Source organism: Symphodus melops (genome assembly GCF_947650265.1).
Source record: "Symphodus melops genome assembly, chromosome: 7".
In the NCBI taxonomy this organism is placed as follows: Eukaryota; Metazoa; Chordata; class Actinopteri; order Labriformes; family Labridae; genus Symphodus; species Symphodus melops.
In genome coordinates, this window is record NC_136697.1 from 28,235,931 (window position 1) to 28,261,438 (window position 25,508).

General features: G+C 40.0%; 1 protein-coding gene across 1 annotated transcript; it reads left to right on the forward strand.

Moving 5' to 3' along the window:
• On the forward strand, nt 1–25,164 carry LOC306826987 (uncharacterized protein). The gene is made up of 4 exons (XM_079348591.1): nt 1–65; nt 1,201–1,509; nt 24,106–24,180; nt 24,715–25,164. Exons 2-4 carry the CDS (start codon nt 1,296–1,298, stop codon nt 24,822–24,824), a joined length of 399 nt encoding a protein of 132 aa, XP_079204717.1. The 5' UTR covers nt 1–65; nt 1,201–1,295; the 3' UTR covers nt 24,825–25,164.
• The last annotated feature ends 344 nt before the right edge of the window (nt 25,165–25,508 follow it).

A 25,508-nucleotide genomic window follows, 5' to 3' on the forward strand; every position in this document is an offset into this window, starting at 1 on the left:
TGTATCAGTCTGTTTCACTGTGTGGGTGTATATCTTCGGCTCGGGGACTAAACTGTTTGTTACAGGTAAGAAGAAACCTTTATTTCTTCAGTTCTTTACATTCATGTCTGTAGCTTCAGGTTTTATTTAAACTCTATATTTATTCACATATTCTGTTTATTTCTCATTTTCACTAAAACGTTCCTGCAGCCTTGAAACTCTTGTTAGATGAAAAATCTCCATCCTTCTTTAAAGAGGATTAATCACTCTGCACATGCAGCGTTGTGCATTTTACACATCTACAGTTTTGGATGCTATTAAAAACCAAGGTGAATCAAATGTGTGGGCTTCAGTTAAGTTCAGGGACACAGTTGTTTTTGTCAGGACCATCATGTTGTCTTTGTCTCCTGTCAGTGCAGAGATTTAACAAGTGAAAGAAAGAATCAAAACTAGAACCTGAGTTATAAAACAGTTTCTGTCCCTCTTATTCAAAGAGTTGTCTCACATTGAGTTCTTGTAATAATGTGTTTGCTGCAGAATAATCCTCATTAATTTAATCAATCATCTCAATCAACACAAACTGGAGGATTAATCAGGATCAAATCTAAACCTGACGACCTGAATTTATCTGATTTCATCCTTTCCTTCTTTTGATCGACACGTTCCCTGAATTCAATCCAAGCTGACCGTTTACATGTGACCGCCTTCCTTTTAAACACGTGGGCATAGAAAACTTCATTAATAATCTGTGAATGGTAAAAAAAAAAACAAATAAATAAACTCCTAAGAATGTCATTAACATTTAATGTTTTAATAATATTGAATTGATAAGAAATGACTGGTAATCTGAGTCACTGTGAACTGTTTGAAGGTTTTAAGGGCTGGAAAGTGTTTTTACTCGGTCTTGTCTCGGCCTCAGAGCGCTCGGGTTTCTGTTATGTCTTCATCTCTTGTCTTAATTACAACACTAGAATGTAGAATAGGTCAATTCAAAATTATTAATTATTTTTTATTTTCATAATCTGATGAAAAAGTTAGCGTATTGTTCTTTTTTAAATGTTCTATTTGTTTTTAATGAAAAATTGGATCACAGGCCAAAACCTTAAAACCTTTGTGTCCCTAGATGTTTAAAGACTCAGTATATAAAGCGTGTTGTGATTGAGTGTGACAACTAGTTTAGTGATCAGCGTGTGTGTGTGTGTGTGTGTATGTCGTCTTCAGATGAGCCCGTGGTGAAGCCCGTGGTGAGCGTGTACCCGCTAGCATCCAGAGCGCAGCTGGAGAAGACGAGCGCTCTGCTGTGTGTGGCCAGAGACATGTTTCCTTCTCGGGTCCGGATCTCCTGGAAGAGACAGAAAGGGAGCGGTCGTCTGACAGAGCTGCCCCCTGCTGAGGCCAAGCAGCAGGAGCTCAGAGAGTCGGGCTGCACCAGCTCTGTGTTAAAGATCACTCAGAGAGAGTACAGCACCTATAAATACTTCTGCTCAGTGCAGCACGAGTGGGATACAGTCAATGCTCAAACCAAAACAGGTAATGAAGGTGTCTTTGTTCAGCAGTGATTCAGCTTCATGTTCACACAGAGGACTAACATTTATTTGACCTCCTTCTGTTTGACAGAGGTCTCAGCTCTGCAGCCGACTGACAGTAGATCAAACTGTTTATTCTTACCTTTAAGAACGAACCAACTCAGTCAACATGTTTTATCTTCACCCGATATTTACACAGGGTCCGGATTAGGGCTGATGGAGTTTCTCTTTAGATGACTCCCAGGGGTGCTGTTTTGGGGGGAGAAAAGTAACAACAATGCTGTCATATGTGCAGGCTCAAATTTTTGTGTTGAGACACATGTTCTCCTGCTCGCCTCCAGGAGAGAGTCGGGCAAGGCATCGTGGAAATACAACAAGAAATATTCAGGACAATTAATTACAATTAAACAAGATACAATGAACATGTTGAGATTTTATCCTGGAGCATAAGGAGTCAAAAGTTCAATGGGGGGGTTAAAAGTTAATTAAATCATTTTAAAATCAATCCTGTCTGTAACAGGCAGCCAATGAAGACAGGAATGTGGGACCTGCGATTTGTCTGGGAAATTTAGTCCACGTGAAATCAAATGACACAAACTTTCATTAGTACTTCAGCTATTATTCTATTTTTTGTCTTTACATCACGCCGAGAGTTCATCAGAGCAGCTGAATTTTTGGTTATGTATGCTTCATCTCATTTCCTGCTCCTGTCTGGTGCCAAACAGTTTCAGATTTACACTCAGCAACCAGCAAAATTATTATTGTTTTCAAAGATAACATTTCAAACACTGAAGTTAACTTTACATCATGTCTCTGTGTGTGTGTTAGCGTCCTTTCAGTCAGAGTGCAGGGTGAGGCTGCTCTTGCTGCTGTACACGCTGCTGATAGTGAAGAGTCTGGTGTACTGCTGTGGACTCTCTCTGCTCAGGACCTTCTGAAACAACACACCGTCCACCTTCCACTGCACATGTGTGTGTGTGTGTGTGTGTGTGTGTGTTGTGTTTCTTTGTTAATTGTAGTTTTGTATGACAATTAGAAACAGTTTGTAGTATATTTTTAAGCAAGATGCTCGTTTGTGAAAAAGTAAAGCTGTATGCTGATGACACTGTGTTTTACATACATTTTGTAAATATTTCACATCAGTCACAAAATTGGCCAGAGTATCGTGTGGCGTGTACCCTGCTTGAGGTTATATATAGAACAAAACCAAAAGAATCAAATTGTATCACACACACAAGGAATTTGTCTTTGTGTAATTGGAGCATTATTGTTTCTAAAACCCACATAAACAGAAGTCCTGCTACGGTTAACAAGTGTAGAAATACTGTGACACACCAGCATGGATATAAAGCTCAATCAAATACACGAGTAGAAAATACAGTATGTCTTTGTTGTATGAAAGGAGCTGTAAGTGTGTGGTTTTCTTTTCATATTAAAATCTGTGTTTTTAAGGTTTTAAATTTCCAACAGTAAATATGTTGAAACAGAATCAGCGTTTTTGGACTTTTTTTTTTTTTTTCAGCGATTAGTAATTAGCTTCTGGTTATAAGTAGATGAAAAGATACTTTCCCGAAGTACCACTAAATAAAATGATGAGAAAGTCAGACAGAGATAAGAAATCATGAAGATGAAGATGTGATATAAATGTGTAGCTGTAACTGCAGGTTCATGTTTCTGTGTTTGACGGTGTGAAAGTTAAAGCTCTACGCTGATGATACTCTTGTTTATATGAACAAACAGCCATGTGATGGATGATAAAACTACACCATTTATAAAGTGATTACACAGCAGCTCCATGAGTCCAACTGAGCTCTCAATGTTCTTCAACAAATAATGACTTTTTCATTTTCTCTATCAGTTCAAAGAATGAAGTAATTTGATTATTGATGAGCTTTAATCAAACTTTTAAAAAGGTGCAAAAAATCTAACAAATGATTGTCACTAAATAAAGTTAATTGTAAAATACAGAATGAAACAGTTATATATCATAAGAACAACATTATAAATTGTGATATGTTCGACACAATTTACATTTAAATTTGTGAAAAATAGTTAAAACATAAATCATTTATTCTTTAATTTTATTTAATGATTTTTATTTGAACATATTTTTGGATTCAAACATTTCAGTGATTTTTAAATTATCTATCTTATCGTTCTTTTTTATCTGTCATGATGCTTTTGATGTCTTGTATTGAGTTGCTTTGTTGTTAAAATGTAAAATATTAATAATCTTGCCTGATCTTGTCTCTGTATGTTAGCATCAATAAAAAATGCTGTTCCCCACATGCTTTGTGCAACATGCTGGATTCAGTTTTTAAAACTGTTGACACTTAAAGAATTAATAAAACACAATAAAAACGTACACACTTCAACTACAGCAGAAGTTTATCATTTAACGGGATCAGAAATGCAAGAGGTCTTTTTCCCGCTCTCAGTTGAATGTTTGAGCTGTCGGTCCCCTCATAATAAAAACACAGAATACAGCGGATACTGTGACTTCTATAAGTTTGAGATATTCAGCTTCTTAAACATCATTTGTGACTGTTGATGAAAGCTAAAAATGTGGTGAAGTGCTCAAACAGCTCATTCTGCTTTTTGTTCATGTAAATAAAGCATAGCATCATCAGCGTACAGCTTTACTTTCACACTAACACAATGATAAAAAGCTGTGAGCAGTGAACCTGAGTGCACAACCACTTATAATGACATTTACTGTATATTATAGCTTCATGTTTTCTTGACCTTGTCTAACTTAAAACACATAATATTTCATTGTTCTCTGCATTTAGGTTAAATAATAAAACAGAAAGTTAGACAGCAAGCTGATACCGAGAGTTCTGAGCAAACAAATTCAAGTGAAGTTCCTGGAATAATGCTTTAACCAGAGTTGATGGTTTTAACTGTCGCTGTGTTATTAAAGTGAAAGCCCTTCACTAACGGAGAAGAGGAAGCGGAGTGAAACAACCCACACAGCCTGCCTGCTGCAGGAGAGGAAGTGTTGATTTGCTGTAAACAGCTTTTCTAAACCCTAATAACCACAGAGGGCTGATTCACATCTGCTGCTGCACACACTGATGAACTGTTCTCACACTCTGTCATTTATTGTCTTTGTCATTAGTAAATAAAAAGCCTTCCCTTCACTAAACACTGAGACCATTGAAGACCCGCGTTAAGGCAACGTTTGTGGAGTTTGTGTATTTTTTAAGCTAAAGAGATTAACCTGAGAAAGGCCATGTTTGTTTGTTTGTTCATTACAATAATCACTGGCTTGTTAAACAACAAATGATGATGATCAATTTGTTATAAAGAGCTTTCAATTACTCAAAGACTCTTTACTTTAAGTTAAAAGTAAATAAAAAAATAAAGATCAAATGAAACAAAGTCTGAACAAACTATCAAACTGAAAACATCACACACGTTTGTTCTGTCATGAATAACCTTTTTTCAGGACACAACCAAAAGTCATATGGTAAACTGACTGTGACTGTACTCCTGACTGTAAAGATGAATTCTGCTGCCCTCTAGTGGCTGCAGCACCACATTGCACCACTACTGTTATCTCAAAGTTTCACATTCCTGTTTCTACATTGTTGGAAGTACAAACATTTAGCTGTCCTTGTTTTGTATGGAAAATGAATTTATTCCTGGAATCAGTCAAAATTGGATAATATAGTGTATGAGTTAGTTATGTCTCAACCAGAAGGTTGGGGGTTCAATCCCTACCTCCTGCAGCCACATGTTCTTGGGCAACACACTCAACCCCAAGTTGCTCCCATTGCTTTGTCAACCGCATATGAATGTTAATGGATGAGTTAATACTGATGGACTCTTTACTCTGCAGCCTCTGCCATCAGTGTGTGAATGTGTATGTATGTATAGATAGATAGATAGATAGATAGATAGATAGATAGATAGATAGATAGATAGATAGATAGATAGATAGATAGATAGATAGATAGATAGATAGATAGATAGATAGATAGATAGATAGATAGATAGATAGATAGATAGATAGATAGATAGATAGATAGATAGATACTTTATTGATCCCGAGGGAAATTCAGGGCATCCAGTAGCAGTATACAGACAGGCAGGACACAAGACAGTAGGTACAATACACACCCGCTGTCCCCCCTCCCCTCTGTATACAATAATCCCCCAAACAAGATTTAGCAGCCCCTATGTGACTAAGAGTAAACATGATTACAGGTTAAATCTGTGCAGTTAGCATTAGCATTAGACTTAAACTTATATAGCATAATGTACATAACCTGTGAGGAGAGAAAAACATGTGCTGGTTAAAAGAGACCTGTAAACAGTTAAAGAGCCTTAGAAACAAAGTGCTGACCTTCTAGAAACTAGTTCCATGTGCATGTACAGAGGTGTTTGAGGTAGTGCCAGAGGTGTGAGTACAGTCATTAAACAGTCAATGCAGGGATGCAGACTGGGCCATTAAAGTGCTCAGCAACATAAAGGAGCAGTGATTAGCATTGAATGGATGAGTTAATACTGATAGATTCTTTACAACAGCATCATCAGGGTACACGTGCAGTTCCCTAAACTGACCATAAGGTGGTGCTCTTACTCTTGTAAATTAAACGTCAACAATCTGCCTTCTGAAATCCAACAAAGACTGAGGTAACACTGTAATGACACATGTAAGGTCAGATGTATCTTGTGTTTTAAATGTTTTAATGTTTTCAAATGTGACTTTTACAAAGAAATGGTCCAAACAAATCCAGACCATTCAGGACCAGAATCTAAAGTTAGAATCTAAAGTTCACAGGGGGGCTGATGGGAGATCTGAGGCCTCTGACAGAAACCACGTGTTCCTCCTCTGATCTCTCAGCTCGTCCTCGTTTGTCCTCTGCAGCGTCACGCCGTCACTTCTCCTCGGGTTCACGGGACGAAAACATCGCAGCACAAAATGCTTCTCCTCCCAGCCGCCGCCCTGTGCTGCCTGTGTTCAGGTGAGTGTTCCCGGCCAATCAGAAGCTGACAAACTCTACCTTTACCCAAAACACTCACATTCACCTGTCTGACCCTCTCTCTCTGCAGCGCTGGTTACCATGGCAGCCGAGCTGATTCAGGATGATTTATCGCTGACCAGGAGAGTCGGTGAAGAAGTCTCCTTCAGATGTGGAGGCACTGACCAGTGTAGCAGTAGCTACATACGGTGGATCCAAAAGAAAGACGCAGAAACATTCAGAGTGATTCTTCGTATTGACCAGAGTAATGGAGATTTAGCTAAGCACTACAATCATCCACAACAAGGTGATTTCTCAGCTGTGAACAAACAGAACGGCTGGGAGCTGCAGATCCAGAGAGTTCAACGCTCTCATTCAGCCACATATTACTGCTTCTGTTGGTATGATAGTGACCACGGTGAGAAATGAAGCGAGCTGCCTGAACAAAAACCAACATATGAACAGATGTCAGTCAGAGTGAGTTAGAGGAAGAGAGCAGTAAACCACAGCTCAGGTGTCTCAAACACTGAGGGATTCACTTCATCACTGCTGACAGGACTTCTCTATTCTTAAATGACACTTATCAGGTTTAATGGTAAATGTTTAATAAACAACTTTGGAGAAGCTTTTCAGTTTCACTTCAGTCCAGTTTCTCAAGTCGTCTTTACAGGTAACATGTTTGAGATTCATGGCACTGATAAATGCCGGTCTCTTCCTAATAAAACATGTGTCCTCTGTGATTTCTCTGAGACTCATGTTTATCATGGAGAGTTGGCTGTGTGATGGTGAAGTGGCCCCCCTGCTGGAACTCTGTCCTCCTGATGTCAGCTTCTTCAGCTCCCCCAGGCTGACAGGCAGGGGAGGAGGGCTGCTTTCACTTTCTAACAACTTCTTTAAATGCAGACAGTCTGTAAGCTCTCCTGCATTTACCTCCTTTGAGTCACTGCTCTTCACTATAAATCACCCCTGTGTGGTCTAAGTTGCTGTTCTTTATCGCCCTCCCAAGTCTAATGAATAGGATTTTAATCGTGGGTGATTTTAATATTGATTTTTGCTGTGAGGATAAGCCACTGGCCAAAGACTTTTTAGATATAATTAACTGAAGGCCAATTGAAAAAGTGTGGTACAAGGATGTAGAGGTGCAATTGGAGGATGACATCTGGAGACCAACATGGAACAGAATTTCAATTTGGTCGAGAAATCCCAACCATCCACTGGTACATCTTAACTTCCTGCATAGAACTTATTTGACACAGAAGAAAAGGTTTCTTATGAAACTTGCACACACTGATAAATGTTGTTCTAATGCAGTAGGAACATATTTATTTAGCTTCTCTCCTCAGATCTTAATAATTAATAATTTTCAATATTTATTAAACTGGAGCTTTCTACAACAGACATGTCTATTAGCAGGATTAACAGCAGCCAAACAAATGTTGGTTCTTCGTTGGTAATCTTCAAATAATATTACATGCACTCAGTGGCTCAATACTGTTCCATTTATTGTTAACATGGAACTGTCTGTAGCAACAATGCATGGAGCCAAAGCACAAACAATCTCATCATGGACTAAAACTCTTTTTAGAAAAAGACATTCTGCAAAGGAACTAACTTTCATTTTGTCTTCAAGCCAAACTTTGATCTTCATTTAAAATGTGTGACATATTGTAAACATGTACATTTCATTCAATCATCACTGTGGTATGTTGAATCTAAAATAGGTCTTAGTAGATTTTAATCACATGAAAAATGTCACACGACTGGAAACCATCCAAAAGATGGTGGCTGTCTTTTCCTTGCAAAAACAAAAGTCTTTATATTTGTGTGTAAAGTATAAAATAAATAATTTATAAATAAATTCAGTCTGATCAGGTGACCCTGGAGGTTAAAGGTGCAGATGTTTTAGTCTTTAATGGCCTCACGCCGCAGCCCTCTCAGTCCGCCACAGGGGGCTGATGGGAGATCTGAGGCCTCTGACAGAAACCACGTGTTCCTCCTCTGATCTCTCAGCTCGTCCTCGTTTGTCCTCTGCAGCGTCACGCCGTCACTTCTCCTCGGGTTCACGGGACGAAAACATCGCAGCACAAAATGCTTCTCCTCCCAGCTGCCGCCCTGTGCTGCCTGTGTTCAGGTGAGTGTTCCCGGCCAATCAGAAGCTGACAAACTCTACCTTTACCCAACACACTCACATTCACCTGTCTGACCCTCTCTCTCTGCAGCGCTGGTTACCATGGCAGCCGAGCTGAGTCAGGATATATCACTGACCAGGAGAGTCGGTGAAGAAGTCTCCTTCAGATGTGGAATCATTGATCAGTGTAAGACTGACTGGATATTTTGGATTCAAAAGAAAGACACAGAAACATTCAGAGTGATTCTTGAGATTAACAAGAGTAATGGAAAGTTAGCTAAAAGCTACAATCATCCACAACAAGATGATTTCTCAGCTGTGAACAAACAGAACGGCTGGGAGCTGCAGATCCAAAGCGTTCAACGCTCTCATTCAGCCGCATACTACTGCTATTGTCAGATAAATAGATATATAATAACCACGGTGAGAAATGAAGCGAGCTGCCTGAACAAAAACCAACACATGAACAGATGTCAGTCAGAGTGAGTTAGAGGAAGAGAGCAGTAAACCACAGCTCAGGTGTCTCAAACACTGAGGGATTCACTTCATCACTGCTGACAGGACTTCTCTATTCTTAAATGACACTGTTATTGTTGGAAAGAGGCAAGAAAACAGAAAAGAGAATCATGAGGATCAGAACCAACTAAAAACATGATCAAAACAGTTCAATAGATGTGTAGCTAAAGTACACTTTACCAACAAAGACCAGTTCTTCATTCAGAATAGTTTGTTGTATTATGTATGGAGGGTTGGACAGGTTGGATAATCTAAATAATGAGGTTGGATAGATGACTCTATGAAGGTAAAGGCCCGGACACCAAGCCAACGGCTAAGAATTAGCAGCTGAGAACTAGCGACTAAGAACTAATGGCTAAGAACTAGTGGCTGAGAACTAGCGGCTGAGAACTAGCGACTAAGAACTAGTGGCTGAGAACTAGTGGCTAAGAACTAGCGGCTAAGAACTAGCGGCTAAGAACTAGCGGCTAAGAACTAGTGGCTGAGAACTAGCGGCTGAGAACTAGCGACTAAGAACTAATGGCTAAGAACTAGCGGCTAAGAACTAGCGGCTAAGAACTAGCGGCTAAGAACTAGCAGCTAAGAACTAGCGGCTTCATCTCACATCACCTTTTGTCTTGTCCATAAAGTTGCACTTGAACATATCACAAAGACTACAGCCGACAGAACAGCCACCACTTATGTGGCGCATGTGAGAGGAAATAACTCACCATGCCAGGAAACAGCGGCCATTTTTTGTTCATTGTGTGACCGTCTACACTGCAGGCCTCTATCTGCGTGAGGGAAAACGGTGTCGTTCTCACGCCCGGCCAGTAGTGGGCAATTCAAAAGCTTGCATCTTCACCCCCATCAAACACCGACGGCGTGTGAACGAAAGGCTAATTCGTTACTCTACTGTTTGGTCTTACTGTCACAGCGTCTCTATGTAAACGCGGCGAGTCCGGGCTACATGTCGTTGCCTGTAAAGTGTAAATGATGAAAGCTTGACTTTTGATTTTGAACATAAACAACATTTTATAGTCACATGTTTCTCTCTGTTATAGGACACCTTTGCAGTGATCTGAATGAACGGGGAGAATCCTCTGAGTAAGAAGTCTGTGCCACATTCAAAAACGATGGGACCGACAGACACTGTTGTCCACAGAGAAACTCTGCTGGAGTGTCGAACGATATCTGAGAAAATAATGTTGATGTGGAGTTCAGAGAAATGAATCAAGGGGCTGAAATATGATCGTGGTTGATAATCGGAGTCATTCAGCAGCAGAGGGGTTTTTGTATCAGTCTGTTTCACTGTGTGGGGTGTATATCTTCGGCTCGGGGACTAAACTGTTTGTTACAGGTAAGAAGAAACCTTTATTTCTTCAGTTCTTTACATTAATGTTTGCAGCTTCAGGTTTTATTTAAACTCTATATTTATTCACATACTCTGTTTATTTCTCATTTTCACTAAAATGTTCTTGCAGCCTTGAAACTCTTGTTAGATGAAAAATCTCCATCCTTCTTTAAAGAGGATTAATCACTCTGCACATGCAGCGTTGTGCATTTTACAAATCTACAGTTTTGGATACTGTCAGTGATTCAGCAGCATCGCTTCATGCCAGCAGTCCCGAGCGCACAGACAACACTACGGCCTTCAGGATATTTAGCTTCTCACTTATTTATCACGGCTAGTTAGCTCGAGAGAATAACGCTGCTGTTTCTGTTGATTCTCCATCGTTTTGTCTCAATATGTGATTAACTATTCATCACACACAAGTGATTCATTATTATTAAAAACCAAGGTGAATCAAATGTGTGGGCTTCAGTTAAGGTTCAAGGTTGTTTATTTGTCAAATATGCTCCATGTTAAACATACAGCACAGATGAAATTGCAATCCCCCCCAACCCCCAGTGCAAACCTGCAGTGCATAAAAAGAGCACGAAAAAACTAGCAATAAAAAAACGATACTATAATACAAATAACTTAACTAAAGACATTTGGGACAACAAATAACGAACGACAGACAATCGACAGACAAGGGCACTTGATGGTGAGTATTTCACCATGGAGGTAGTATGTGGATAAATTAAAGTATTAACAATTAAGTATTAATTAATTAATTAAGTTAAGGGACACAGTTGTTTTTGTCTGTGTCTCCTGTCAGTGCAGAGATTTAACAAGTGAAAGACAGAGTCAAAACTAGAACCAGAGTTATAAAACAGTTTCTGTCCCTCTTATTCAAAGAGTTGTCTCACGTTGAGTTCTTGTAATAATGTGTTTGCTGCAGAATAATCCTCATTAATTTAATCAATCATCTCAATCAACACAAACTGGAGGATTAATCAGGATCAAATCTAAACCTGACGACCTGAATTTATCTGATTTCATCCTTTCGTTCTTTTGATCGACACGTTCCCTGAATTCGATCCAAGCTGACCGTTTACATGTGACCGCCTTCCTTTTAAACACATGGGCATAGAAAACGTCATTAATAATCTGTGAATGGTAAATAAATAAACTCCTAAGAATGTCATTAACATTTTATGTTTTAATAATATTGAACTGATAAGAAATGACTGGTAATCTGAGTCACTGTGAACTGTTTGAAGGTTTTAAGGGCTGGAAAGTGTTTTTACTCGGTCTTGTCTCGGCCTCAGAGCGCTCGGGTTTCTGTTATGTCTTCATCTCTTGTCTTCACTACAACACTAGAATGTAGAATAGGGCAATTAAAAATTATTAATTATTTTTTATTTTCGTAATCTGATGAAAAAGTTAAAGTATTCTTCTTTTTTAAATGTTCTCTTTATTTTTAATGAAAAATTCGATCACGGGCCAAAACCTTAAAACCTTTGTGTCCCTAGATGTTTAAAGACTCAGTATATAAAGCGTGTTGTGATTGAGTGACAACTAGTTTAGTGATCAGCGTGTGTGTGTGTCGTCTTCAGATGAGCCCGTGGTGAAGCCCGTGGTGAGCGTGTACCCGCTAGCATCCAGAGCGCAGCTGGAGAAGACGAGCGCTCTTCTGTGTGTGGCCAGAGACATGTTTCCTTCTCGGGTCCGGATCTCCTGGAAGAAACAGAAAGGGAGCGGTGACCTGACAGAGCTGACCCCTGCTGAGGCCAAGCAGCAGGAGCTCAGAGAGTCGGGCTGCACCAGCTCTGTGTTAAAGATCCTTCAGGAATCATACACATACAGATGCTCAGTGCAGCACCAGGGGGGTACAGTGTATGCTGAAACACAAATAGGTAATGAAGGTGTCTTTGTTCAGCAGTGATTCAGATTCATGTTCACACAGAGGACTAACATTTATTTGACCTCCTTCTGTTTGACAGAGGTCCCAGTTCCTACAACCTCCAGTCCTCCAGAGAGCGAGCCGACAGACAGTACGTATGTTTTATTACTCCTCACCCACTTTAACATTACCTCTGGTGTTCCACAGGGTTCTGTTCTAGGACTGATTAGTTTCTACAAACTTTCTACAAAAAAGGGTCATGTCAAGATAGTTTTTCTAATGACTCATGACTTCGGACTCTGTTGCTCAAGCCGCCATTTTACAGCGCATGCTGCCTCTGAGACCCCCCCCCCCTGTCTGACAGGGATGGTCTCCCACTGCGAGATGCATGTGTGAGCAAATAACCTTTTGTGGAGTGTGTGTGAAAAAGGCTAAAGAAAGCTCAGTGGGGTTTGTGAGTGTTAGTGGAAAGTCCACATAAAATGACTGGATTAGCATAGCAGCTAAAATGTTTGCAGCTATGTGTGCTAAATCTTTGTTCCTGCTCAGCAGCCCAGGGACCGACAGCCCAACCAGCCTTACAGGGCGCAGGAGAAGGAGGTGAGCTGCACTGTGTTTAATGACATGTTCAAGTGCAGGGAAATAATACATTGATTAGACTGTTTGTTTTTCAAACACTGAAGTAGTGAGGCCTGATGTAAGATTGTTTCATGGTGTCAGTTATCCTTGGATGAAATGACTCTCTATATTAGGAAAGCTTACATCATGTCTCTGTGTGTGTTAGCGTCCTTTCAGTCAGAGTGCAGGGTGAGGCTGCTCTTGATGCTGTACACGCTGCTGATAGTGAAGAGTCTGGTGTACTGCTGTGGACTCTCTCGGCTCAGGACCTTCTGAAACAACACACCGTCCTGCCACTGCACATGTGTGTGTGTGTGTGTGTGTGTGTTGTGTTTCTTTGTTAATTGTAGTTTTCTATGAGAAGTAGAAACTGTTTGTAGTATATTTTTAAGAAAGATGCTCGTTTGTGAAAAAGTAAAGCTGTATGCTGATGACACTGTGTTTTACATACATTTTGTAAATATTTCACATCAGCCACAAATTGGCCAGAGTATCTCGTGGCGTGTACCCTGCTTGAGGTTACATATAGAACAAAACTAAAACAATCAAATTATATCACACACACAAGGAATTTGTCTTTGTGTAATTGGAGCATTATTGTTTCTAAAACCCACATAAACAGAAGTCCTGCTACAGTCAACAAGTGTAGAAATACTGTGACACACCAGCATGGATATAAAGCTCAATCAAATACACGAGTAGAAAATACTGTATGTCTTTGTTGTATGAAAGGAGCTGTAAGTGTGTGGTTTTCTTTTCATATTAAAATCTGTGTTTTTAAGGATTTAAATTTCCAACAGTAAATATGTTGAAACAGAATCAGTGTTTTTGTGCATTTTGTTTTGTTCAGCGATTAGTACTTAGCTTCTGGTTATAAGTAGATGAAAAGATACTTTCCCGAAGTACCACTAAATAAAATGATGAGAAAGTCAGACAGAGATAAGAAATCATGAACATGAAGATGTGATATAAATGTGTAGCTGTAACTGCAGGTTCATGTTTCTGTGTTTGACGGTGTGAAAGTTAAAGCTCTACGCTGATGATACTCTTGTTTATATGAACAAACAGCCAAGTGATGGACGATAAAACTACACCTTTTATAAAGTGATTAGACAGCAGCTCCATGAGTCCAACTGAGCTCTCAATGTTCTTCAACAAATAATGACTTTTTTATTTTCTCTGTCAGTTCAAAGAATGAAGTAATTTGATTATTGATGACCGTTAATCAAACTTTTAAAAAGGTGCAAAAAATCTAATAAACGATTGTCACTAAATAAAGTTAATTGTAAAATACAGAATGAAACAGTTAATAAATTGTAAGAACAACATTATCAATTGTGTTATGCTCAACACAATTTACATTTAAATTTGTGAAAAATAATTAAAACATAAATCATTTATTCTTTGATTTTATTTAATGATTTTTATTAGAAACATATTTTTGGATTCAAACATTTCAGTGATTTTTAAATCATCTATCTTATTCTTTTTTATCTGTCATGATGCGTTTGATGTCTTGTACTGAGTTGCCTTGTTGTTAAAATGTAAAATATTAATAAACGTGCCTTATCTTGTCTCTGTATGTTAGCATCAATCAAAAATGCTGTTCCCCACATGCTTTGTACAACATGCTGGATTCAGTTTTTAAAACTGTTGACACTTAAAGAATTAATAAAACACAATAAAAACGTACACACTTCAACTACAGCAGAAGTTTATCATTTAACGGGATCAGAAATGCAAGAGGTCTTTTTCCCGCTCTCAGTTGAATGTTTGAGCTGTCGGTCCCCTCATAATAAAAACACTGAATACAGCGGATACTGTGACTTCTATAAGTTTGAGATATTCAGCTTCTTAAACATCATTTGTGACTGTTGATGAAAGCTAAAAATGTGAAGTGCTCAAACAGCTCACTCTGCTTTTTGTTCATGTAAATAAAGCATAGCATCATCAGCGTACAGCTTTACTTTCACACTAAGACAATGATAAAAAGCTGTGAGCAGTGAACCTGAGTGCACAACCACTTATAATGACATTTACTGTATATTATAGCTTCATGTTTTCTTGACCTTGTCTAACTTAAAACACATAATATTTCACTGTTCTCTGCATTTAGGTTAAATAATAAAACAGAAAGTTAGACAGCAAGCTGATACCAAGAGTTCTGAGCAAACAAATTCAAGTGAAGTTCCTGGAATAATGCTTTAACCAGAGTTAATGGTTTTAACTGTCGCTGTGTTATTAAAGTGAAAGCCCATCGCTAACGGAGAAGAGGAAGTGGAGTGAAACAACCCACACAGCTTGCCTGCTGCAGGAGAGGAAGTGTTGATTTGCTGTAAACAGCTTTTCTAAACCCTAATAACCACAGAGGGCTGATTCATATCTGCTGCTGCACACACTGATGAACTGTTCTCACACTCTGTCATTTATTGTCTTTGTCATTAGTAAATAAAAAGCCTTCCCTTCACTAAACACTGAGACCATTGAAGACCCGCGTTAAGGCAACGTTTGTGGAGTTTGTGTATTTTTTAAGCTAAAGAGATTAACCTGAGATAGGCCATGTTTGTTTGTTTGTTCATTACAATAATCACTGGCTTGTTAAACAACAAATGATGATGATCAATTTGTTATAAAGAGCTTTCAATTACTCAAAGACTCTTTACTTTAAGTTAAAAGTAAATAAAAAAATAAAGATCAAATGAAACAATGTCTGAACAAACTATCAAACTGAAAACATCACACACGTTTGTTCTGTCATGAATAACCTTTTTTCAGGACACAACCAAAAGTCATATGGTAAACTGACTGTGACTGTACTCCTGACTGTAAAGATGAATTCTGCTGCCCTCTAGTGGCTGCAGCACCACATTGCACCACTACTGTTATCTCAAAGTTTCACATTCCTGTTTCTACATTGTTGGAAGTACAAACATTCAGCTGTCCTTGTTTTGTATGGAAAATGAATTTATTCCTGGAATCAGTCAAAATTGGATAATATAGTGTATGAGTTAGTTATGTCTCAACCAGAAGGTTGGGGGTTCAATCCCTACCTCCTGCAGCCACATGTTCTTGGGCAACACACTCAACCCCAAGTTGCTCCCATTGCTTTGTCAACCGCATATGAATGTTAATGGATGAGTTAATACTGATGGACTCTTTACTCTGCAGCCTCTGCCATCAGTGTGTGAATGTGTATGTATGTATAGATAGATAGATAGATAGATAGATAGATAGATAGATAGATAGATAGATAGATAGATAGATACTTTATTGATCCCGAGGGAAATTCAGGGCATCCAGTAGCAGTATACAGACAGGCAGGACACAAGACATTAGTTACAATACACACCCGCTGTCCCCCCCCTCCCCTCTGTATACAATAATCCCCCAAACAAGATTTAGCAGCCCCTATGTGACTAAGAGTAAACATGATTACAGGTTAAATCTGTGCAGTTAGCATTAGCATTAGACTTAAACTTATATAGCATAATGTACATAACCTGTGAAGGAGAGAAAAACATGTGCTGGTTAAAAGAGACATGTAAACAGTTAAAGAGCCTTAGAAACAAAGTGCTGGCCTTCTAGAAACTAGTTACATGTGCATGTACAGAGGTGTTTGAGGTAGTGCCAGAGGTGTGAGTACAGTCATTAAACAGTCAATGCAGGGATGCAGACTGGGCCATTAAAGTGCTCAGCAACATAAAGGAGCAGTGATTAGCATTGAATGGATGAGTTAATACTGATAGACTCTTTACAACAGCATCATCAGGGTACACGTGCAGTTCCCTAAACTGACCATAAGGTGGTGCTCTTACTCCTCTAAATTAAATGTGAACAATCTCCCTTCTGAAATCCAACAAAGACTGAGGTAATACTGTAATGACACATGTAAGGTCAGATGTGTCTTGTGTTTTAAATGTTTTAATGTTTTCAAATGTGACTTTTATAAAGAAATGGTCCAAACAAATCCAGACCATTCAGGACCAGAATCTAAAGTTAGAATCTAAAGTTCACAGGGGGCTGATGGGAGATCTGAGGCCTCTGACAGAAACCACATGTTCCTCCTCTGATCTCTCAGCTCGTCCTCGTTTGTCCTCTGCAGCGTCACGCCGTCACTTCTCCTCGGGTTCACGGGACGAAAACATCGCAGCACAAAATGCTTCTCCTCCGAGCCGCCGCCCTGTGCTGCCTGTGTTCAGGTGAGTGTTCCCGGCCAATCAGAAGCTGACAAACTCTACCTTTACCCAACACACTCACATTCACCTGTCTGACCCTCTCTCTCTGCAGCGCTGGTTACCATGGCAGCCGAGCTGATTCAGGATGATTTATCGCTGACCAGGAGAGTCGGTGAAGAAGTCTCCTTCAGATGTGGAGGCATTAACCAGTGTGGCAGCTACATACGGTGGATCCAAAAGAAAGACACAGAAACATTCAGAGTGATTCTTGATATTAACAGATATAATGGAGATTTAGATAAGCGCTACAATCATCCACAGAAAGATGATTTCTCAGCTGTGAACAAACAGAACGGCTGTGAGCTGCAGATCAAGAGAGTTCAACGCTCTCATTCAGCCACATATTACTGCTTCTGTTACATAGGTAATGACCACGGTGAGAAATGAAGCGAGCTGCCTGAACAAAAACCAACACATGAACAGATGTCAGTCAGAGTGAGTTAGAGGAAGAGAGCAGTAAACCACAGCTCAGGTGTCTCAAACACTGAGGGATTCACTTCATCACTGCTGACAGGACTTCTCTATTCTTAAATGACACTTATCAGGTTTAATGGTAAATGTTTAATAAACAACTTTAGAGAAGCTTTTCAGTTTCACTTCAGTCCAGTTTCTCAAGTCGTCTTTACATGTAACATGTTCAACATTCAAGATTACATCCTGACTGTTCATTTATGAATCCTCTGAATGATTCCTCTCACTGTCTCTCGTACCTGTCTGTGGTCTACAGGTGGAAATTAGCAAACTGCTCTAATCTGGTGCGAAGCCTCTTTTCTCTGTGAGATTAATGTTGTTTTTGCACATGGTCCTTGACAACTAAAGAAGGACGGGTCCAACATCTGGATCAGCAGCTGTTTCAGTAGCTCTACACGTGGAGTTTGACACTCATGATGTGTTTCGTACCATCGACCACATTTTCATTGTTTCCCGATGCTTCATCAGTAATCTTAACTCCTCTCTGAGCCTTTTCTGTCAGAAATGAAAGTGCACCTAAAGTTAACTTTAGACATGAGTTCTGTTCCATCCTCACCTAAATAGACTGGTGTAGTAATGACATATTTTTGTAGGCTAGCTTGAAAAAACGGCGCCGGTGGTTCCTACGAAAATTCGTCAATGGGATTGTTGCATTGGATTTTGGATCATTGCAGAAAATAATCTGTGTGTCAAACACACGTTTCTGATGCTGTTTTGTTCAGCTGATAATCTTTACAGATGAACATCATTTATATGAAGTTTGAAGAGTTAATGCAGCCCAGAGAAGTAAAAAGCTAACGTTATGCTACAAGCTAACTACACCGCGGTCGGTTTATAATGACGTCACGACCGTTATGCTTCATCGATCTAATCAGCGGTTTGACAAGCTAGCTAAACGTTAGCTTAATAAGTTGTTTATTAACCTCTGAAAAACATGACTAGAGGCTGTAAGGAGGATTAGGGAGAGAGTTCCTGGCGTGATGTTTAATGTCTCCATGACAACCACTGTAGTCTCAGTTAGCTACTTGTTAGCAACCGCCGTTTAAAGTTCACGTAAAAACTTTAAAATTCACAAGTGGGGTCTTAGCTAACGTAGTTTATCTCGTCTAACAAAACATCAACATCTCTTCAGCTTGTGTTAACCACAGACCTTATTTCAGTCTAAACACAAACACATTCAAAATCCACATTTAGACTTTTAGAGTTAGGAACCCATGGAGCTAACATGCTAACTCACTTCCTGGTTTTAGGACTCAAAACTACACCAGTCTATAGACTCTGAATTATTGTTGAAGAGAAGCTTCAACACAGCATGTTTCCTTCATGTCTGATCACAGAGGAAGAGAGCAGCTCTCTGATTGGCTGATTGATCACAGAGGAAGAGAGCAGCTCTCTGATTGGCTGATTGATCACAAAGGAAGAGTATTTCTTCTTTTGAGTGCTTCTTTATGCACATTATCTTGTACTTCTGTAAATCTGTTTTTTTAGTCTCATTTTTGATATTTTGTATTATATTATTAAATCTTTCTATACTCAGTTAGCACAATGGTTTGATGTTTCTGTATGTCAATTGTTGACTTTAAAGAGTAAAGATTCAGTCTTATCAGGTGACCCTGGAGGTTAGAGGTGCAGATGTTTTAGTCTTTAATGAAATAGCAGCCGGCCTCACGACGCAGCCCTCTCTGTCCGCCACAGGGGGCTGATGGGAGATCTGAGGCCTCTGACAGAAACCACATGTTCCTCCTCTGATCTCTCAGCTCGTCCTCGTTTGTCCTCTGCAGCGTCACGCCGTCACTTCTCCTCGGGTTCACGGGACGAAAACATCGCAGCACAAAATGCTTCTCCTCCCAGCCGCCGCCCTGTGCTGCCTGTGTTCAGGTGAGTGTTCCCGGCCAATCAGAAGCTGACAAACTCTACCTTTACCCAACACACTCACATTCACCTGTCTGACCCTCTCTCTCTGCAGCGCTGGTTACCATGGCAGCCGAGCTGAGTCAGGATGATTTATCACTGACCAGGAGAGTCGGTGAAGAAGTCTCCTTCAGATGTGGTAACACTTGGCAGTGTGGTGGCTACGTATGGTGGATCCAAAAGAAAGACACAGAAACATTTGGATTGATTCTTGGTATTAACAGATATGATGGAGGTTTAGATAAAAGCTACAATCATCCACAACAAGATGATTTCTCAGCTGTGAACAAACAGAACGGCTGGGAGCTGCAGATCAAGAGAGTTCAACGCTCTCATTCAGCCACATATTACTGCTACTGTTGGATAGGTGGTGACCACGGTGAGAAATGAAGCGAGCTGCCTGAACAAAAACCAACACATGAACAGATGTCAGTCAGAGTGAGTTAGAGGAAGAGAGCAGTAAACCACAGCTCAGGTGTCTCAAACACTGAGGGATTCACTTCATCACTGCTGACAGGACTTCTCTCTTCTTAAATGACACTGTTATTGTTGGAAAGACGGAAGAAAACAGAAAATAGAATCATGAGGATCAGAACCAACTAAAAACATGATCAAAACAGTTCAATAGATGTGCAGCTAAAGTACACTTTACCAACAAAGACCACACCAAGAAAGGTCTTGATTTAGCATAGTTTGTTGTATTATGTATGGAGGGTTGGACAGGTTGGATAATCTAAATAATGAGGTTGGATAGATAAATCTATGAAGATAAAGGCCCGGACGGCTAAGAACTAGTGGCTAAGAACTAGCGGCTGAGAACTAGCGGCTAAGAACTAGTGGCTAAGAACTAGCGGCTAAGAACTAGCGGTTAAGAACTAGTGGCTAAGAACTAGCAGCTAAGAACTAGCGGCTAAGAACTGGCGGCTAAGAACTAATGGCTAAGAACTAGCGGCTAAGAACTAGTGGCTAAGAACTGGCGGCTAAGAACTAATGGCTAAGAACTAGCGGCTAAGAACTAACGGCTAAGAACTAGTGGCTAAGAACTAGTGGCTAAGAACTGGCGGCTAAGAACTAATGGCTAAGAACTAGCGGCTAAGAACTAACGGCTAAGAACTAGTGGCTAAGAACTAGTGGCTGAGAACTAACGGCTAAGAACTAGTGGCTAAGAACTAGCGGCTAAGAACTAGTGGCTAAGAACTAGCAGCTAAGAACTAGTGGCTAAGAACTAGCAGCTAAGAACTAGTGGCTAAGAACTAGCAGCTAAGAACTAGCGGCTAAGAACTAACGGCTAAGAACTAATGGCTAAGAACTAGCGGCTAAGAACGAACGGCTAAGAACTAGCAGCTACGAACTAGTGGCTAAGAACTAGCGGCTAAGAACTAGTGGCTAAGAACTAGCGGCTAAGAACTAGTGGCTAAGAACTAGCAGCTAAGAACTAGCGGCTAAGAACTAGCGGCTAAGAACTAACGGCTAAGAACTAGCGGCTAAGAACTAGAGGCAAAGAACTAATGGCTAAGAACTAGCGGCTAAGAACTAGAGGCTAAGAACTAGTGGCTAAGAACTAGCGGCTGAGAACTAGCGGCTAAGAACTAGCAGCTTGGTCTCACATCACCTTTTGTCTTGTCCATAAAGTTGCACTTGAACACATCACAAAGACTACAGCCGACGGAACAACCACCACTTATGTGGCGCATGTGAGAGGAAATAACTCACCATGTCAGGAAACAGCGGCCATTTTTTGTTCATTGTGTGTGCAAACAGCCAATCAGAGAGATTCCTCTCACAGACTGTCAAAGCCGATTAGACTTGCCAGAAAAAAGTCAGTGGTCCGACATACTAAATACACTTCACCCCCCAATGAGGAGAAAAGTCCATCCTCTCCATCTTCTGCCTGCTCCACTTTTCAGAGAATGTGTGCTCAAACAGGTTGTTTGGAGGTTTTCCCTTCATGACATCACAAAGGGCAGTAGCCCCTCCCCCAGGTGGGTGACACTCCCACAGCTAGGTGTTTGTTCTGCCCTCTGAGTCTGCCTTCTCACCGTAAACAATAGGACATGGAGCCAGAAAGCAGCGAGTACACCCGAGCCCTTCCAGAGAGGGGGCGTGGTCAGACACATTTCATTTACATATTTAAAGCCTGTTCTGAGCAGGGCTGAAATAGAGGGGTTTATAGACATGATCTGATTTCACCCCTAAACCAGATGAGATCTTTAAAGGAGAGAAAAGGAACAATTCTGGGAAGACATAAGGTCTTGTTAGTTTACATGGAGACACAGCCTAGAAATGCAGCAAAAGGACCCCACTCCGGTTTCGAAGTACAGACCGTCTACACTGCAGGCCTCTATCTGCGTGAGTGAAAACGGTGTAGTTCTCACACCCGGCCAGTGGTGGGCAGTTCAAAAGCTTGCATCTTCACACCCATCAAACACCGACGCCGTGTGAACGAAAGGCTAATTCGTTACTCTACTGTTTCGTTTTACTGTCACAGCGTCAAGTCTGGGCTAAATGTCATTGCCTGTAAAGTGTAAATGATGAAAGAAAGAAAGAAAGAAAGAAAGAAAGAAAGAAAGAAAGAAAGAAAGATAGATAGATAGATAGATAGATAGATAGATAGATAGATAGATAGATAGATAGATAGATAGATAGATAGATACTTTATTGATCCCGAGGGAATTTCAAGGCATCCAGTAGTAAAAGTCAAAGCTTAACTTTTGATTTTGAACATAAACAACATTTTATAGTCACATGCTTCTCTCTGTTATAGGACACCTTTGCAGTGATCTGAATGAACGGGGAGAATCCTCTGAGTAAGAAGTCTGTGCCACATTCAAAAATGATGGGACCGACAGACACTGTTGTCCACAGAGAAACTCTGCTGGAGTGTCAAACAATATCTGAGAAAGTCATGTTGATGTGGAGTTCATAGAAATGAATCAAGGGGCTGAAATATGATCGTGGTTGATAATCAGAGTCATTCAGCAGCAGAGGGGTTTTTGTATCAGTCTGTTTCACTGTGTGGGTGTATATCTTCGGCTCGGGGACTAAACTGTTTGTTACAGGTAAGAAGAAACATTTATTTCTTCAGTTCTTTACATTAATGTCTGCAGCTTCAGGTTTTATTTAAACTCTATATTTATTCACATATTCTGTTTATTTCTCATTTTCACTAAAACGTTCTTGCAGCCTTGAAACTCTTGTTAGATGAAAAATCTCCATCCTTCTTTAAAGAGGATTAATCACTCTGCACATGCAGCGTTGTGCATTTTACAAATCTACAGTTTTGGATGCTATTAAAAAGCAAGGTGAATCAAATGTGTGGGCTTCAGTTAAGTTCAGGGACACAGTTGTTTTTGTCAGGACCATCATGTTGTCTTTGTCTCCTGTCAGTGTAGAGATTTAACAAGTGAAAGAAAGAATCAAAACTAGAACCAGAGTTATAAAACAGTTTCTGTCCCTCTTATTCAAAGAGTTGTCTCACGTTGAGTTCTTGTAATAATGTGTTTGCTGCAGAATAATCCTCATTAATTTAATCAATCATCTCAATCAACACAAACTGGAGGATTAATCAGGATCAAATCTAAACCTGACGACCTCAATTTATCTGATTTCATCCTTTCCTTCTTTAGATCGACACGTTGCCTGAATTCAATCCAAGCTGACCGTTTACATGTGACCACCTTCCTTTTAACCACATGGGCATAGAAAACTTTATTAATAAACTGTGAATGGTAAAAAAAAAATAAACTCCTAAGAATGTCATTAACATTTTATGTTTTAATAATATTGAATTGATAAGAAATGACTGGTAATCTGAGTCACTGTGAACTGTTTGAAGGTTTTAAGGGCTGGAAAGTGTTTTTACTCGGTCTTGTCTCGGCCTCAGAGCGCTCGGGTTTCTGTTATGTCTTTATCGCTTGTCTTAACTACAACACTAGAATGTAGAATAGGTCAATTCAAAATTATTTTATTTTCAGAATCTGATGAAAAAGTTGACGTATTGTTCTTTTTTAAATGTTCTATTTATTTTTAATGAAAAATTGGATCACGGGCCAAAACCTTAAAACCTTTGTGTCCCTAGATGTTTAAAGACAACTAGTTTAGTGATCAGCGTGTGTGTGTGTGTGTGTGTGTGTGTGTGTGTGTCCTCTTCAGATGAGCCCGTGGTGAAGCCCGTGGTGAGCGTGTACCCGCTAGCATCCAGAGCGCAGCTGGAGAAGACGAGCGCTCTTCTGTGTGTGGCCAGAGACATGTTTCCTTCTCGGGTCCGGATCTCCTGGAAGAAACAGAAAGGGAGCGGTCGTCTGACAGAGCTGACCCCTGCTGAGGCCAAGCAGCAGGAGCTCAGAGAGTCGGGCTGCACCAGCTCTGTGTTAAAGATCCCTCAGGAATCATACACATACACATGCTCAGTGCAGCACCAGGGGGGTACAGTGTATGCTCAAACACAAATAGGTAATGAAGGTGTCTTTGTTCAGCAGTGATTCAGCTTCATGTTCACACAGAGGACTAACATGTATTTGACCTCCTTCTGTTTGACAGATGTCTCAGTTCCTACCACCTCCAGTCCTCCAGAGAGCGAGCCGACAGACCTGCCAACTCTGCAGCCGACAGACAGTACGTATGTTTTATTACTCCTCACCCACTTTAACATTACCTCTGGTGTACCACAGGGTTCTGTTCTAGGACTGATTAGTTTCTATTTGGAGGTGTCCAAGGGGAGTAAGGTTTAAAGTTTGGGTTGAGCTGCATTGGTAAGCACACACAGCTCAGGATAATTCCACTTTACACAGATTTTGGGACCTGTGATTTGTATTGGTTAAAAGCGTTAGTGGAAAGTCCTCATAAAATGACTGGATTAGCATAGCAGCTAAAATGTTCTCAGCTATGTGTGCTAAATCTTTGTTCCTGCTCAGCAGCCCAGGGACCGACAGCCCAACCAGCCTTACAGGGCGCAGGAGAAGGAGGTGAGCTGCACTGTGTTTAATGACATGTTCAAGTGCATAATACATTGATTAGATTGGTTTTTTTTTTTTCAAACACTGAAGTAGTGAGGCCTGATGTAAGATTGTTTCATGGTGTCAGTTATCCTTGGATGAAATGACTCTCTATATTAGGAAAGCTTACATCATGTCTCTGTGTGTGTGTTAGCGTCCTTTCAGTCAGAGTGCAGGGTGAGGCTGCTCTTGCTGCTGTACACGCTGCTGATAGTGAAGAGTCTGGTGTACTGCTGTGGACTCTCTCGGCTCAGGACCTTCTGAAACAACACACCGTCCTGCCACTGCACATGTGTGTGTGTGTGTGTGTGTGTGTGTGTGTGTGTTGTGTTTCTTTGTTAATTGTAGTTTTCTATGAGAAGTAGAAACTGTTTGTAGTATATTTTTAAGAAAGATGCTCGTTTGTGAAAAAGTAAAGCTGTATGCTGATGACACTGTGTTTTACATACATTTTGTAAATATTTCACATCAGCCACAAAATTGGCCAGAGTATCTTGTGGCGTGTACCCTGCTTGAGGTTACATATAGAACAAAACCAAAACAATCACATTGTATCACACACACAAGGAATTTGTCTTTGTGTAATTGGAGCATTATTGTTTCTAAAACCCACATAAACAGAAGTCCTGCTATGGTCAACAAGTGTAGAAATACTGTGACACACCAGCATGGATATAAAGCTCAATCAAATACACGAGTAGAAAATACTGTATGTCTTTGTTGTATGAAAGGAGCTGTAAGTGTGTGGTTTTCTTTTCATATTAAAATCTGTGTTTTTAAGGATTTAAATTTCCAACAGTAAATATGTTGAAACAGAATCAGCGTTTTTGGACTTTTTTTTTTTCAGCGATTAGTAATTAGCTTCTGGTTATAAGTAGATGAAAAGATACTTTCCCGAAGTACCACTAAATAAAATTATGAGAAAGTGAGACAGAGATAAGAAATCAT